General features: G+C 44.2%; 1 protein-coding gene across 5 annotated transcripts in view; it reads left to right on the plus strand.

The window, feature by feature from the left end:
* LOC139057450 (negative elongation factor A-like) overlaps positions 1 to 16,413 on the plus strand; it is a 54,295-nt gene that overhangs the window by 11,021 nt on the left and 26,861 nt on the right. For 2 of the 5 annotated variants that reach the window (XM_070535745.1, XM_070535749.1), the window contains exons 6-10: positions 5,972 to 6,038; positions 10,130 to 10,239; positions 11,005 to 11,028; positions 11,198 to 11,254; positions 11,415 to 11,514. In XM_070535745.1, coding sequence (XP_070391846.1) covers positions 5,972 to 6,038; positions 10,130 to 10,239; positions 11,005 to 11,028; positions 11,198 to 11,254; positions 11,415 to 11,514 — 358 coding nt within the window. The remainder of the gene's footprint in view (positions 1 to 5,971; positions 6,039 to 10,129; positions 10,240 to 11,004; positions 11,029 to 11,197; positions 11,255 to 11,414; positions 11,515 to 16,413) is intronic. The other 3 variants (XM_070535746.1, XM_070535747.1, XM_070535748.1) reach the window with 3 other exon arrangements.

A 16,413-nucleotide genomic window follows, 5' to 3' on the forward strand; every position in this document is an offset into this window, starting at 1 on the left:
ACTCCGTTCAGTCACTTTGGCATCGATGGCTCCATGCTGCTGGCCATGCAAATGTGTTTTATTCGGAGTGCTCCATCATGCGTGTCTTGCGTGTTTTTGTGGTCTGCAAGGATAAATGGCTCCGTCTGTCTCCGGGCATAAGTGTCCAACTTTAGAGCAGGAAAGGTCTATTCGATTCAGCCAAGCTCTTCTGCACCTATTCACGGTGCACTGCACCTAGACCCTCGATTCCCCGAGGTGCAGCAGTGCACTCTGCACCCCCGTGCTCAATAGAACAGGGTGCAATGCAAGGTGCCGCTGCGGTGCACCCTTGAACCTTGCAGCGAGTGGGTGCAGCCCGGCACCCCCTGCACCTTTTCGTTTGTGGTGCCGTGCACCTTTTTCTGAATCGAACAAACCTTCAAGTTCTACTGATAAAAGAAGTGGAAAAAGGCGGCCGGCGGAAAACTGACATCGCGAAGGAATTCGGCATACCGCCATCTACTTTATCAACTGTATTGAAAATATTCAAAAACATGGAAGCTAGCTGGGCTGGATGGCTTTGAAGAGAGCTTCTCAGCAAAGAGAAAGAGGAATCGTGATTTGAAATACCCTGAAGTGGAAGGTGCACTTCTACCGCTGCTGAAGAACGCCAAGAGTGCGAATCTCACCGTACATGGACCTGCGCTTACTGCAAACGCCAAAGCTCTCGCCCTCCAAATGGGCGATAAAGATTTCAAGTGCAGCAATGGCTGGCTTGAGTGGTTCAAGAAATGACATGGTGTGACCTCGAAGTCGACCGTTGGCGAAAGTGCAGCCAGGAACCATGACATTGTAAACGTATGGCGACAACATTGGCTCCAAGCTCTACTTGAAAAGTATGAAGACAAGGACATCTACAACCTGGATGAGGCTGCATTTTTCTACAAGATGCGACCGAATCGCACGTTTACTACCGCTGGCAGATCCTCATTCAGAGGAAGACAGAGCAAAGACCGTGTCACGGTGCTGTTTGGTGCCAATACAGCAGGCGAGGACAAGCTTTCCTTGTTGGTACTGTGGAAGGCGGAGAAGCTGAAGTGCTTCTGAAATGTAACTCAGGGTGTCTACCAACTGGGAAAACCGGGAATTCTCAGGGAATTTGTGCTTCTATCAGGGAAAATTAGCTGTAACCTTATTGAAAGGGAACGAAAGTCATGTTAATGCTGGCTCCAGTAACAGAGAAATCGCAAAGAATGGTTGTTGACGCCGTGTCATCGGCACAATGTATTGCCAGAGTAGTTACCGACCGATTTTTCGGACATGCCCGATAATTAGCACGGCTTTGCGGCACCTGCACATACTCCATATAGTCGATGTAGGTATATTGCCCTGACTGCAGGTCTGAAATGGCATTAGTCGAAGACTCCACCGCCGCCATTTTGATTATCTCGAAGCCTCGAACCGGCACTCTCGCACACAGATCCGCTGGCAGCCGTAGCCACCACCGCGGCAACGTTAGGCCTAGCTGCTTCTACGTTCGCGATTAAGCTTGCCTGCTAGATCTTATGTGAACAAGAAAAGGCGCGAGGCACGCAATCAAGAACAGTGTATAGCCGCCTGCCTCGCGTGAGAACAATGACGTGCGCAGTTTCTTATTCCGGTACCAGGAAATCTCCACCCGGGTCATCTCACGCCGCATTCACAGCTGTTGCCACCAAACTTATTGTGATAAGCGTCTTCACCTATCTGTTTTATAGCACATGGTTCATAGTGCCATCGTTAGCATACCGCATGCTTTTAGTAGGCATTATTTCCAAACGTGCCACTGTTGTCTGCTGCAGCCAGTGCAATGTGGGCATCACGTTTCACTTCGGCGGCATCTGGCGTCGTCCACCAGCTCGATTTCGTTTCGGTTTCTTGTTGCCCTCTTAAAACAACACGCAATAGGAAAACAACAGAGCACATCTTAGGCCGCCGGAGTGCTACCAGCTCGACGCACGTCAGTGTATCGTGCCGCAACGATCCGAGCGACGTTTTACATTATGTAGATGTCAAAAATAGTTGAGTTTGTCAAATTTTTTCGGTTACCGGATTTACTTGCATAATGATCGCACTTGCGTAATAATCGCACCCCTGAATTTTGTCGTCAAAATTCGACATTTTTCTTTCCCATGTAATGATCTCACCCCGAACTTGCCGCAGCGATATGTTGTGTGCCAAGTCTAGCTGATGATGATTGTGCTTACGATCTGTCGAATGCTATGCGAACGACTCTTCAAGACTTGCCAAGCGATCTGCATGCGCCAAACAGGCTCTTAAGCAGATGCCCCATTCCATTCCTTTCATCACTTTCTGCACTTCCAATAAAATAAAAAAAATATCTACAACAAAACTTGCCTTGGTTTTATTATTTGTAGGTATTATAATTGTTGTGGTCAACAACAACAAAAAAAGGCACCTTTCTATTTTTTTTTTTTGCACTTGTGGGCACGCTACAAATCGTAAAAGGCAATGACAGTAGCCACATTTACATTGATATGTTAGAAGTGTACCCTATTCATACGCCAGCATTTGTAACACAGCTAACATATTCGCCCATACTTAGCGGAAATGTGCCGCATTAAGATTGTAGTGAAGATTAATGTTGCTGTTTTCGCAGCATGCCCACCATGTGTTTCTGTCACTGGCAGCTGAGCACACCCATCTCTGTTTCTGTCCCTTCAAAGTGGACATGGCTACGCTATTCCCGCAAACTTGCCGATATTAAGAATATTATTCATTACTGATACGGTAGAAACTTTCAATGCACGTAATGTGCTCATGAGAAAAAAAAAACAATTGCGTTTGGTGCTTTCAGGCTTGCTCCGTGGACAACAATCTTTGTTTTGAGGTCCCAAACTGTTACTGCGTCGGCCGCCTTGTTTGTTGACCTATTGTCATCCCACAGCAAACACAAGATGAATTTTTTTTTGACGCAGAAAATTTATTTTGCGTAATGATCACACTCCTAAATTTGCATCATTTCTTTTTTAAAGTGCGATCATTATGCAAGTAGTCGCGGGATCGAATCCCGGCCACGGCGGCCACATTTCGATGGGGGCGAAATGCGAAAACACCCGTGTGCTTAGATTTAGGTGCACGTTAAAGAACCCCAGGTGGTCAAAATTTCCGGAGTCCTCCACTACAGCGTGCCTCATAATCAGAAAGTGGTTTCGGCGCGTAAAACCCTAAATATTATTATTATGCAAGTAGATACGCTAGTTCGAATCGTACGTTTTCCCGGTTAGCGTATGTATGAGGTTCTACTGTAGTTTATGCAAATCTCGGCTGGAGCCTACTACTTGACATCCTGCAAGTTTAGTTTGTAGTCTCTTACAGTCGAACCTCGTTGATACGAGGCCATTACGTAGGATTTCCCGGTGCCAATTTTCACTATTGAGGACAAAAAAGAAATGACCCAGTACAGTTACGTATTTTTACCAGTTCATACACACTTGGAAGATACAATCTTTCGGCACCAACATTCAGAATATATCTCTAAACTGTTATCCTATATGTCTTCCAGCCGCCAGATCCCATGCAAACAAGAAAGGGCACGAGGCACGCACATTCAAAAATAGTAGCTGTCTGCCGCAGTAACTTGCCCGCAATGTAATACTATACTCACCCACCCGTCTCACGTGAAAACGTCGGTGTGCACTAAGTTTCCTATTCCGGTATCAGCAAATCACCTACAGGGTCGTCGCACGCTGCATTAACAGCTATCTCCGCCAACCCTGTCTGTTTCACAACGCGTGGGGCTTAGTGCCGTTGGAAGCGTACTGCATGCTATTAAGGCGTAAGCCTTTAGTAGCTCATAAGTGTCCGGGCGCTGTTCGTGGTGGACACAGGAAAGCGGTGATCACTGACGAGGGGAGCGAGGAGAGGAGGCGCCATGCCAGTAGTGATGTGTGTGTGGGCGCGTGGGAGAACGCAGACATGCACGTGGGGGTGCACGCACATCGGCGACAGACCTTGCAGCCATATGGCGGTGATTGCATCCCATGCTCACGGCCACGGCAGCGTCTGTTCGCAGAACAGTTCAGACAACAGCAACAGAGACAGTCATAGATAGGCTTTCACCTATCGCAGTTTAGCTCAGCAAAGTGCCCATAGATATTTTATTAAGAGGGGATGTGGGTTCTAAAATGCCTTTCTTTATTTTTGGTTCAATCTGAACTAAACTTCAACGTTTCAATCAGGTTTTCTTGCTGATTTCAAATCTATAATTAGTTTTTCGATAGCTACTTTGGTTCAGAAATCATTGAAGTCTGAAAATAAACTTAATGGGTACTTCTTACGAGGCTTTTTGGCAATTTTGCATTGGTAAACACAAAAAGTAAGTGCATGATGCTTATACCAAAGACTTGGGTGATGCTATTTTTATTTGTTTGAAGGCATTCTAAAGGTAAGAAAGCAGACCAACATTTACTGTAAATATTTTTTTCTTATTTTCACTCACTATTTTTATTGTAATTTGCAAAACGATGCTAGAGTAACAGAAATAGCATCACCCTCTAGATCATTTCAATATGAATACACTAATACCAAATTTGTTATTGTCTCTGAACAACATAATTAAGAAAAGCCCTGTAAGGCTGAGTGCGGTGTGTAAAAACATTGAACTGAGAAGAACGCATTTGAAGTTTAGACAGCTGTAACTTTTTCTAGAATACAGCGAGGGCAAGATTAATGACATCATTTTGTAGCTCTATTCTTCACTAGAATGGCCATACTAAATATATGACTGTACCCTCCCAGAAAACAGCAAAAAGCTTGTTATAAATCCACGTACTGCCCGTAAACCAGTATGAGTAACTACATTTACCACTTCATGTGCCAGTTCCAGTGGCTTGCAAGCTTAATAAATAAAAAAATTGGATAGTAAAGTAGCCTTTCCATAGCCAAATAAACCACAATGTTAAAGTAAAAAAGAACGCATGGAATATTTATTGAAGGGCGTGAAATAATTATTGCCATACCACAACACTTCGTTCTACAGCATGCCAGTGCTCTATGCAAGGTCCTTTGCTGGCTGGTGCTGTTTTGAAAATCTGGCCTCAGTAGCACTACCGTCTAGATGCTCCCTTTGTGACTTCTAAAGCTTTTGTGATGAGCAGCTTGAATTTCCACTCCATTGCGCACTGTGTCGCCCACTGAATAGCATGCAGTATTAATGCAGTCTAGAATGTCGCTGGACGTGCCAGCTGATGATGTGATGACATCAATCTACAGCTAGGCCCAGTAGGATTAATGGTGTCGATAGAATGCCGCTTCAGACGCAACAGGTGGTTCCAGCCATTCTGTTCGTGCCAGCTGTTTGGGCAGCATGTCGTCGTCCGCAGTCTTCAGCCTCTCATTCCATTGACGCTCTCGTTTTTCCCCCCCTTGTGTTCTTGGTCCGTACTGTGCACAATTGTGCAGTGAGCTTTTGTGGTTCCTACGCAATTTGAGACTTAAGAACTTGCTATCGACTAAGGCACCTCATTCAGAGTTTGCTTGAAAACCTTGGTACTTTCTATCATTACGCAGCCTTATGTGCCACACAACATTTTAGGACAAGTTCACCTTATAACAGCACTTCAATTGAAGCTACTCTGTTAGTTAGTCAGGTGTAGTGTGTCCATAAACAACTGTGTGTAATTTATCCATTTGACTGCTTGCAGCCGTGGTAATTTCCAATCAATGCCTTGGCCTTTGCAGTAGCAATGAAATTTCATTATGTAGAAATTGTGAATAAATGCATTTGCATAAATATCACCCCCTGAAATTTGAGGTGAGATTTGGCCACCACCTATCGCAATCTACATTTTGTACTCGATACTAACGTGCTTGTAATACCTTAGTGAATTTTTTCCTGAATATAGGTGCGTGTTAAAATCGAGTAAATGCCATACTTTAGTCACTTGTATGAGCAGTTTATTGTGGTGGGTGCAGCTTGTTGACCGTGCACGGTCATTTCTGCATGCAGTTGCTGGACATCAATGAGCAGCCACTTGGTTACGGAAGGGATGCCAAGCGGAGGAAAAAACCTACGGGTAAGTTTGTGCCTGCCCATTGATCTGCAACATCAGTGCAAAGCTCGCAGTAGACTATGACAATCCTTAAAAATGTCACCGGTGCTTGAGAACACCCGCCACGGTGACTTGGGCGATGTGGTGTTCTGCTGTTGAGCTTGTAGTAGCTGGTTAGATTCCCAGCTGTGGCAGCCACATTCAGATGAGGGCAAAATGCAATGACTGTGTGCTGCGTTTTGGCTGCAGATTAAAGGAACTCAGGTAGTCGAGATTAATCGAAAGCCACTGCAGCATCTCACATAACCACTTTGCAATTTTGGGACGTTAAACCAAATTGAATGAATTATTAAGCAGTTGGGAGCACCAACTCTTATTTGAATATTCCTAGATTGAAGCAAGCTTAGGACGGCTGTTATTTAATAATAAATTAAACTAAACATATTCTTTCAAGGAATTTGGCTTCTTGTGAAGTTGAACAACAGAACCTTGGGTACAGAAAGATGTCATCTAAGTGGTTTTCCTAACTGGGCTCGAACCTGAGGTTCCTGCAAATGGCGTCTTACGTTTTCACTAGTGGTCAGAACAACTTGGACCCCATCCTTTCTTTTCCCTAATATCTGTGCAGTTTGACCTTTGTATTGAACATCCTGTCTGCCAATTTTTTTTCTGGCTGCTTCAAGACATTTTGTTGAGTGCATGGTTTTGAAAAGCCTATACTAGAGCCACTCGATAGAAGTTGTTTGTAAAGCAAAACTATGTAGATAGCATTTTGTAATTGTACAAGCAGTGTTTGCCTCTTTGCTTTGTCGCAAATCGGGACGCTGTCAATGTTACTATGCTCTGCTACTGTCACCGTCGTGCCTGTGAAATTTCAAATATCATCTAGAGTAGCACATGCTGATCATGAAAGCACAGTCACGGTGCATAGAAAAAGGAAATGAAGTACAACCATACACTTTGGATGTTGCATTGCCTAATTTACCTGCAGGCTGCATTTCATTTGATCACTGTGCAAGCAGTAAATTCTGCAGAACTTCTTTACGGTAACAGAGAGTACAACAAAACATTGTGTATACAGTAGTGCATAAGTGGGACTTCACTTAGACCATTAACTGTGGATTTAATTTTTCATTGTTGACTGCATCTTGATGACCTGTTGCACTTGTTTCGAGGGCAAACTTTTGTCAGCTTTTATCAGCGAGGTGACTTGCAGCACTTTGCTTTATAAGTGATCAGCATTTGTGTTGTCTTATAATTGAAGCGAAGAATCCTCTCTCTTCATAGCATCTCTTAGCTCTTAGGCTGTTAACTTGGGGTATGCGAATACCAAGTAGTAGATTCCGAATCAAATATAGAATCAAATGAAGAAGAAAATGACCATTGTCAAATCGAATATTGAAGATAAGAAAATTTTTCACAAAATTTAATGCTTACACATTTTCAGCAAGAAAATACAATGCTGCACATGCTCAGGTGTCTCCTAGCATTGCATAACAAGAACATAACAGGCCAGCAGTAAATTTGGTACATAGAAATCAAGATTTACCATACGATCTACTCTTATTAAAGGGAATGTCAAATTAGTGTACTGGCACTGATTACAGCTCAGTTCTAGTATATGAAGGTCTGGAAAATATTTTTTTCATCAATAGAATTTCTGTTCAATCCAATCAAGTGCTTTTTTTTCCTCTAAAGCTGCTGAATTAGTGATGTCCTGTTCTACTGAACCTGTGGGGTTCTCAGTTTAATAGTGGACCAGAGTATTTGCACTAATCTTTTATTTATTGCATACAAAGATTTGCTTTCCAATTTTTCACCGAAATAAATGTGGGCTATTCCAGCTTCACGTCAGGTGGGTTATTGTAAGGCCTATCTGCGCAACAGTTGAAAGGACCGCTCATTACGTGACCCGATCACCACTTCACTCTTGCATGCACCGTCCACACTGTTTCATTGTCAGGTTTAGCGTGATTTGCCACCTGTCAAAGATTCTGAAACCTGGAGGGTCATGGCAAGCTTGCGCGATGCTCCCTCCGATCCCCCCCTCCCCCCCTCATTCATTGGCTGTTTAGCACAAACGCATGCAACCAGCCATGGCACTTTCGTACCCGCAATTTAAATCCAAAGCTAGTCTTGTGAAGGGGTTGCTCGAAACTACAAAAATAGGCCGATGTGTGTCTACGAATGGCATTGGGAATGAGAGGCCACCATACGGTGGGTCACAAAAGTGGTGGTTATAAACAACTTCATTGCCATCCCGTGTGCTTTTGTTTGTGAGGCGCTTTGTTGGCTTTCTGAGTATCGCAGCTGCTGCGAATAGATTGTGTCAGTTCTGGCACCAAATCATAACTTTAGTGGCCGTCGCCCAATGAAGCAGCGCCGGTTAGGCCTAATGGCCTAGCAGTGTGGCCGTGACGAAAGTTCACCGCAGGCCAATGTGGTAATGGGTCGCAAGCCATTGTGGAATGCTTGCTGCTAATATGTTTGTACTGGTGGTTGACTCATAACTGATCGGTCCCGAAATCATGTTGAATTGGCGTAAAGTTTGTTGCCATGTAACCAACACAGCCTGCATGCCTATCTTCGCACATGCTTTTGCACTTGACGGAATACTTGGGTGGCATCAAGCTTCGAGAGGCTCTGCGGTGCACATGACATGTAGCGTTGCACGGGTGTCTACAACGAATATATTCAATATTAAAAAAATAAAATACTAGATATTCTTTTCACAAATTGAATTATTCGAGCGTTCACTATTCAATTAGATTCAGTAATATTCGAGTATTTGCACACCCTTGCTGTTAAGATGTGATGACTGCAAAATAGATGGAGCAACAGAAGGGAAACTCCGATAGGCCCTCGTTATAGTGAAGTGAATGGGACGGCAAGAAAATTCAATACAGTGGAATCATGATAAATGGAAATCGCTTATATTAAATGGAACACCATCCTCATGGTTGGTTAGTTTTGTATTTATGCAGTTGTATTCAGCTTTGTCTCTCAGTAAATGGAACTTCTTATAACAAGAACCGATTTCCCTGGTCCCTTGAGGTTCCGTTTAAAGAGAGTCCACTGTATAAGCAGTAATTCAATAAAAGTGGCTGCTCCATAAAAGCTAAAAAGTGGAGCTGAAATAGGGCAACTCCGTGAAAGTCTAGTACGGGTGTCACACCGTGCATTTTTCGGGAGCCCAATTGCAATCAAAATTCATTGCACACATGCTCAGAGGAAGTAGTGCATCTTTGTTCGGGTGACCTTAGGCACTCAGGGCATGCAGAATGCTGTGTGGAGTAAGATTTGCCTCTTCCGTAGAGCACTAATCCCACAGGATGGCAGCACCGCTCGCCGCTGATAGCACATGGGTGCAGGATGGAGAAAAAGGGTGCACAGGCGCCACAATGGTGTTAGCTGGCATTGAAGAGGGTTGCTTGGTGGGAAAGGTGTAGGTTGCTGCTGTGTTCACTCTAAGCGAAGTGGCTGTCTAAGCGGTAGTTCACTCAAAGTGGAGTGGCTGTCGATGTGCTTTGAGTAATTCGGTTTAAAATTTATGCATTTGGGCTCGGGACGGGTGAAATTTCGAGTGAAGTGATAATTAGACTAAAACGATTTCGTTACGACGAGAGTTTACTGCATGCAAGTTGCTTGCATTTCAAAAATACCGGGAACAAGAACAATGTTTCTTTGTATTGTGTAGGATACAGCATATTATATGTTGATGACCTGCGAAGTGAACCTTGTTGGAACTACGGCGACCCTTTCTTTTATTTCCTTTCCTTTCCTTTGGTGTTATAAGGCTAATCATTGGGCTTGTTCATATTGATACTTCGAAGATGTAGTAAATGAGACATGGACAGAAATAAGCACAGAAGACACCTTGGTGTGCCACTTCTGGACCCAGTTTTTCTCCAACAAATGGTTTGAAGTGGCACACCATAACGTCTTCTGCATTTCTTCCTCTATTTGTGTTTATTTTGTTGCAATATTTTCAGTGTTTTGTGTTTCGATGTTTTGTGTTGCTACTCTGGTGGTGTGACTATCAATTACAAAGAAGCCAGACGTGCAGCTCTTGTGGAGCACAAGTTGAATTTTTCCTTTCATGTTGCTCTGCGCAGAGGAAATTCCCGAGATGCAGAAGAAAGACAAGGAGGCACCGACTACACCCACAACATCGGCAGCACCTGTGACGCCAGATTATGCAGCTGGCCTGCTTTCATCATCACAGGTGACTAATGCCTTTGTGTAACCCTTCGAAATAGGTTGGGACTCTTTGCCTCTGTGTTGTGTTGACTGGATTTAAAAGTCCGTGGAATGACAATTCGTGTTACAGTCAATGTCGAATATATAGAACTTGAAGGGAGATATAAAATGTGCCTATCTGAAGCCTATCCGAGATCTCCGCACGTCTCGGGCAGTTTCCTGAGATCAGGAAAGTTATCAAGTTACTGAATTTCTTCTCCAAGGCCATGTTGAACGCATGAGAGTTTAATTATTTTTTACTCATGAACATTGCAAGTCGCTCGCACACTGGAATGGTCTTTGATATACTGACCACAATGTTAACCCTAAATGGCCGCGTCGTCCCCCAGATGTGAGACTGCAGTGTGCCTCGCCTTTCTCGAAGTGCTTGAAACTGGACTTGGACTTCACAGCAGTTATCTTCTCATGTGCGCACAACACTGGAGAGGCAATTTCCGCGAATTTCTGTACTGCATAAAATCCTATCTCAAGTGCATTTCTAAGCTCAAATTGTAGCTGATAACAGCGGATGATTTTATCGAATAAAGTAACAAGCTTCTCTTGTTTCTTCTTCTGTTTGATAAATTTACTGATATTTGTGATCCTGCCAAGATCCAATGAACAATTTCCAGATTATGCCAAATAGCCCGGTGTGCTTGGAATGTTATTATGACATCGTTTGTGATCCCTTTGTATGTGGCTTTGGTCTGTTACAGCGTGTTCTGTTTTTTAACTGTCATTTCTGTAACAGTACAGAGGTCTGTATTTTCCCTGTGTAAGTACTTTATTCATTTTCACACATACATGTATCACTTATTTATATTTTGATGAAATTTGTGTTTTATCATATAGCTAGCTCTCTTTGGCACTGAAAAGTCAGCACGTACGCCTTTCATATCTACTGCTTGGTTCTGCACATGTGTGTTCTCATTATGCGTTCATAGGTGCACCCGACCTTCGTTTACTCGGCAAGTTCCTTCTTGAATTCAAGATGTGGATGGGTCTGTGCTATCTTCAGCTGCTGCATTTCTCTTGTTTGTGAACGAAATTTTAACATTGTAAATAGCCAAGTCAGAGCCTATTTCAACCTGCCAGAGGTCCTGTTCCCATTTTCTTCTGTCATCTTATATCTCATACCTGCTCACATACTATTTACTGCAGCTCTCTTCAGTGCCAGCATCACCTGCTGCTTCTTATGGCATACCGGCCACAAGTACAGCCTTACCAGCCATTGCTGCTAAGACTAATCCACCATTGCAAGGTAAGCTCGAGTGTTAGTCTTTCTAATTTTAACTGTTGTTGATGACCAAACTGTCTGACAAGTGCGTGGGTATCTGTAGGGATACCAAGGCAAATTATGATTATTGTTATATTAATTTGTTTGTTATAACCTGTTTTGTTATGAAGAAATTTCACTGTATTAAGGTTGTTAGATTACTTCTTCCAGACTTGGTGTACACTTGTTCCACTGAACAGTGGGAAAGCTTTCGTTCACTGGGCAGCTTGCGAAATGCTCGTTGCAAGAAACATTTATCGTATCACATTATTCTTCTATGAAGCCTTCTGCCACGAGGAAAAGGAACAGAATTTTTTTCTCTACAAGACATGGCATGGCATTTCTGCCCTTCGATTGGGCACTGTGTTGCAGTCGCAAATACTTTGCATGTGTTTTTCTGCCGAATCTGCTTCTTTTGTACTTACTTTGTCGATCAGTGCTCTGCCACATATTCTTGGCAACGCATCCTATCGGCACTCGCAACAATGCTTAACTCTTTAAGTGCCAGTTAAAAATCCGAGAAAGTGATCAGAAAATGACATTTCTTCTTGACTACACATCTGGATAGCAAATTTTTTCAGATTAGAAATATGTATATATAAAATGAAGGTAGTACAGTGAAACCTCGTTAAACTGTAGTTTGCCAGAACCCGGAAAAAGTACGTACTAAACGGTACTACTGCTTAACCGAAATAGCATGAGATCGCCCACTTACCTTTCACTTGGAGAGAGTGTGATGAAAGGGGAAAAAATATGCAGTATTTATTTACTTCGCACGACAACCGTGTTATTTTGGTTTGATGCCGCGGTGGCCTCAAACTTGCTGAAGCTGTGAGCCAGCTTTTCAGCCAGGGCCCTCTTATCGGCAAACACTCGCATGGCAGATTCCTTGTTCGCGTTGCATAATCTCCGTGCACAGGTGCGGTAGCGTTGCAGAAGTCGCGGGGCACCTTTTCATTGTGGGGTGCTGTTCTCGTAGCAACGATTGCATTCATGAAGCTAACATAACGCGCAGCTTCGGCCACTGCCAGACCTGAAGCACCCGCGCTGTCGCTTTCCGTGTCGGCCTTATCGCTGTCGCTAGGCGACAGCGATAAGGGCGACACTGTCGACACTGTCGCTAGGCGACACTTCGGCAGTAACAGAGGCAATGATGGCGAAGAGTCAGACCTCGTAGCCAACATCTCTCCGTGGTCACAGCAGCACTGCCAAGCAACTTCTTCGCTTTCCAAATGCCACACTGTAGTCAACAGTAGACCCATGTCGTGTGCCAGCGCCTGCTTTTCGTGTCACGTTCGATAGCACAAACGATGTCTAATTTTTTTTCTGTGCTAAGCATCCGGCATCATCTTTATCTGAGTTTCAACATGACGTGAGCTCCCGCTTGCACAGCGCCACAACGCTCTCTGGCATGGCGCCGGAATGATGTTGATGTGGCTTCACGCGCAAACGCACAGGGCGCTTGGAGGCCATAGTGCTAATCTCTGAGGCTTATTGTACTGCCGGGCTGCCCGATGGAGATGACGCACCGCCGTGTTTGCGCGACGAAAAGTAGAAGCACTACGTGTTAACCAATAGGTACACAATAAGCTGGTGCGGTTTATGCGGATAGAAAACACATTACATTCAATGGCCCCTAAGTTGGGGATTTGACTTTACTACTTTTAAAACAAAGATACTGTTTAAGCGGGTATGGTTTAACGGGGTTTTACTGTAAATCCACATTTTGTCTGAAGATATGAAGTAACATGAACCAGGTTCCATCCATCTAACTTTGTCCACTGCCATGCCGTTTCAGAAATATTGTTGTAGTTGGCTACATCAAAGTCACTAGATGTGTCTATGGCAAAGCTGCCTTAGCTTGAATTCTTTTGTGCAGAAGCAAATTCTCTTTGGAGCTTCACGACTGAATCAAACCCGTACTTTCACGATGGGCGCAGCAACACACGACTGGCAGTTGCCATTTTTAAGATCTCTACCAGATGAACAGAGTCTGTAGACCCCCCCAAGTGGGGGAGGCATAGAGGGAACTCACCATAATGTTAATATAGATTGGACAAGCCCAGTTCATTACCGGCACATAGAAACAGAACTCAAACACGTGAATGAGACAGACTCCTCGTCGGCACGTTTTGCCAAAAAAAAAAAAAATTAGAAAATTGTGAACGAGTGAGACTCGTCCACGGCGCTTAATTAAAGGGTTAAGCACACTTATAGTTGTGATTAAGGAGGCCTTTTGTTGCACGAATTTGTTGTGGAAAGAAGATTAAAAAATGCTGAATTTTTTCTGCCACTCATTCTATGATGCTGTGTGAATATAATGGGTACACTCGCAAATTGACACTGTGCTTGCATGGAAACATTTGCTTCATTATAGTTACATTTGAATAAACACTGTCTTGCATGTGCCGCCTTTGCGCTGTGTTTCTATAGCATTTGCTTGAAAGGTTGCACAAGCCCGAAGAAAGCTTTGCTTAGAACACCAATTTCCACATATGTGTGAGATCATCCAGATTTCTTTTATTACCCTCAGCAGCTTGACTTACTCAGCAAGTCACCCAGAAGTTTTCACAATGTGTGATGCCACAATGACTAGTGTAGGAATATTAACATCACATATTGCCACCATTCTTTTGATTTCACCACGCTATTTGGTATACCATGCCTCCGTTATTCGTAGAGATCTACGTACTTTCTGTTCCGTAAATGCGATCTATCAATCTAGCTTTGCACATCATTTTTCTTCAGTCTGCCATCACATAGTGCTGTGGGGCGGTTGTAGCCAATGGCAAAGAAACGCATTGACGTTGAATAGAAAGTAATGTACCTCTGTACAAGCTGAGCCCCATCATGCTTAGTCCTGTCTCTTGCTATGCAAAAATTACCGTATTTACTCATGTAAGGCCCGCGCTTTCTTTTTTCTATTTTTTAGTTTTTCGGATTTTACTCAAGGCAGGCTTAATTAAGGGCTACTCACTGAGCCTCTTTGATTATCTGTCCCAGACAGTTCTGGAATGCATGAGGCGGTGCTTTCAGCCAACGAGTGTCATGTATCGTCTCGAACAGTGTAGGTCTTTCAGGGACGGATAATTGAAGTGGCCCACTGAAGCCTTGACCGTTGTGCAATATAACACAACCACTCAATTGTCCTCGTGGTTTCCACTGCCCCCCGTCGTTGGATGAGCTTGCCTTGTTGGTGCCCACCCAAAGCTTGTTGTCTTCCTCGCTGTCCATACCATACGAGATTCCTGTCACATTGACGCTCTCGATTAGGGGTTTGAACTAGACTGTATGCCATGCGATCAATATCCACGCATACTTCTTGCAACGATACCCTCTTCATGCACCTTAAAGCACTATGCAGCTAAACAATGAACTGTAGAACAGCTGATTGCTTATGGATCTATGCTGTGTGAGCGAGATACGGTGATGACGATGATGAGGCCATCATCATCGTAATGGTTTGCAAACAAAGTACGGTGGAATCCCGATCATACGACTTTCTTGTGACTGCGAAAAAGCATAGCAAAATCCGAACATAAATAATGCCTGTAAAAATGCTACTTATTTAATGCGACAGATTTACTAGAAGCTTCAATGTAAACTACTAACATACTCTGCAGGGCTTGGAAACCCAAATTACCAAAAAAGTAAATTCGATAAGGAATAATGCTGCAGTGCAGGTACCAATCATGCTTTATTCAAACGAACCTTTACGACACTGCACTGCACACTGCTGTGATTCCCGCCAGCCGGCGCAAACTTTAAAAAAGTTGGTAAGTTTCTTTTGGACCTTGTTTGGACCTTGTTTGGACCTTGTTTGGACCTTGTTTGTTGCCGAACTTGAGCTTTCGCTCAAGTTCGGCAACCTCCAAAAGGAGGGCCTCTGCGGCGTTGCGTGAACAGATGAAGTTCCGGATGCTGTCTATGTGCCGTAGCACCTCGGTGAACGAGGTAGGCACAGGCACGGCATCTGTGGCATCCTCGTCCTCCTCGTCCGATGTCACAGCGATGTCGGCAAACTTTCCAACAGCAAGCACGGGCACTTTCTCAGAACCGTCCTCGTTAGCACAGAATAGTGCCGTCACAGGCTTTTACTACGCTTGCCACCATGACAGCTGACACCCTTAAACGCAAGGGTTTGCTCGGGCTGCATATGGTAAAAAATACCGCTTTCATCGGCGTTGAAATTGTTGCAGGGCTTGTATGCAGCAATCATCTCCGGCAGCGACTCCATCCACTAGTTCACCATCGAGACGTCCACAGAAGTGCTTTCTCTGCAGGAGCGGCTGTACACAATCCTGTTTCATTTTTTAAGGTGATCCAGCCACCCGTTTGATGCCTGAAAGTCGTTGATGCTCAGACGCAATGGCACAAGGTCCGCCTTTTCTTTTAGAATGGTGCCGTCAACGTTGATCGCAGAGCTCCATGCTTGATGCAGCCACTTGATAAGAACTTTTTCTAACTTCTCATGCTGTCCTTCTTTTGCTGCTTTCCGCTTGAGCCCGAACCTGTTGGCATTCGGCAATATCATCGCTCTGTTTGCCAGGATCGTCTTAAGCGAAGATTCGGGTACGTTAAGGTCCTGGGTAATGCTGGCTTTCGTGGCTCCATGCCGCTTTTCCGCTTCCTTGATAATATTCAGCTTATCGCCGAGCGACAGAACTGTCTGCTTTCGGGACATCGTGCATCGCGTTGCTCCACACAGCTTAAAACCTCCGCTGAACGCTGGTTGCTAGGATTACAACGAAAAATACGTCCAATAAACCTAGGCCTCTCCGTGCTACCTTGTCGGCGATCTGCTGTTGGGAAACTGGAAGGAGAGAAACGCTTCCCCAACGTGATGAGAGGCGATGCCGCCGAGAAGAGAGGGAGAAAGTGATT

This window comes from Dermacentor albipictus, chromosome 3 (assembly GCF_038994185.2).
Source record: "Dermacentor albipictus isolate Rhodes 1998 colony chromosome 3, USDA_Dalb.pri_finalv2, whole genome shotgun sequence".
NCBI lineage: Eukaryota > Metazoa > Arthropoda > Arachnida > Ixodida > Ixodidae > Dermacentor > Dermacentor albipictus.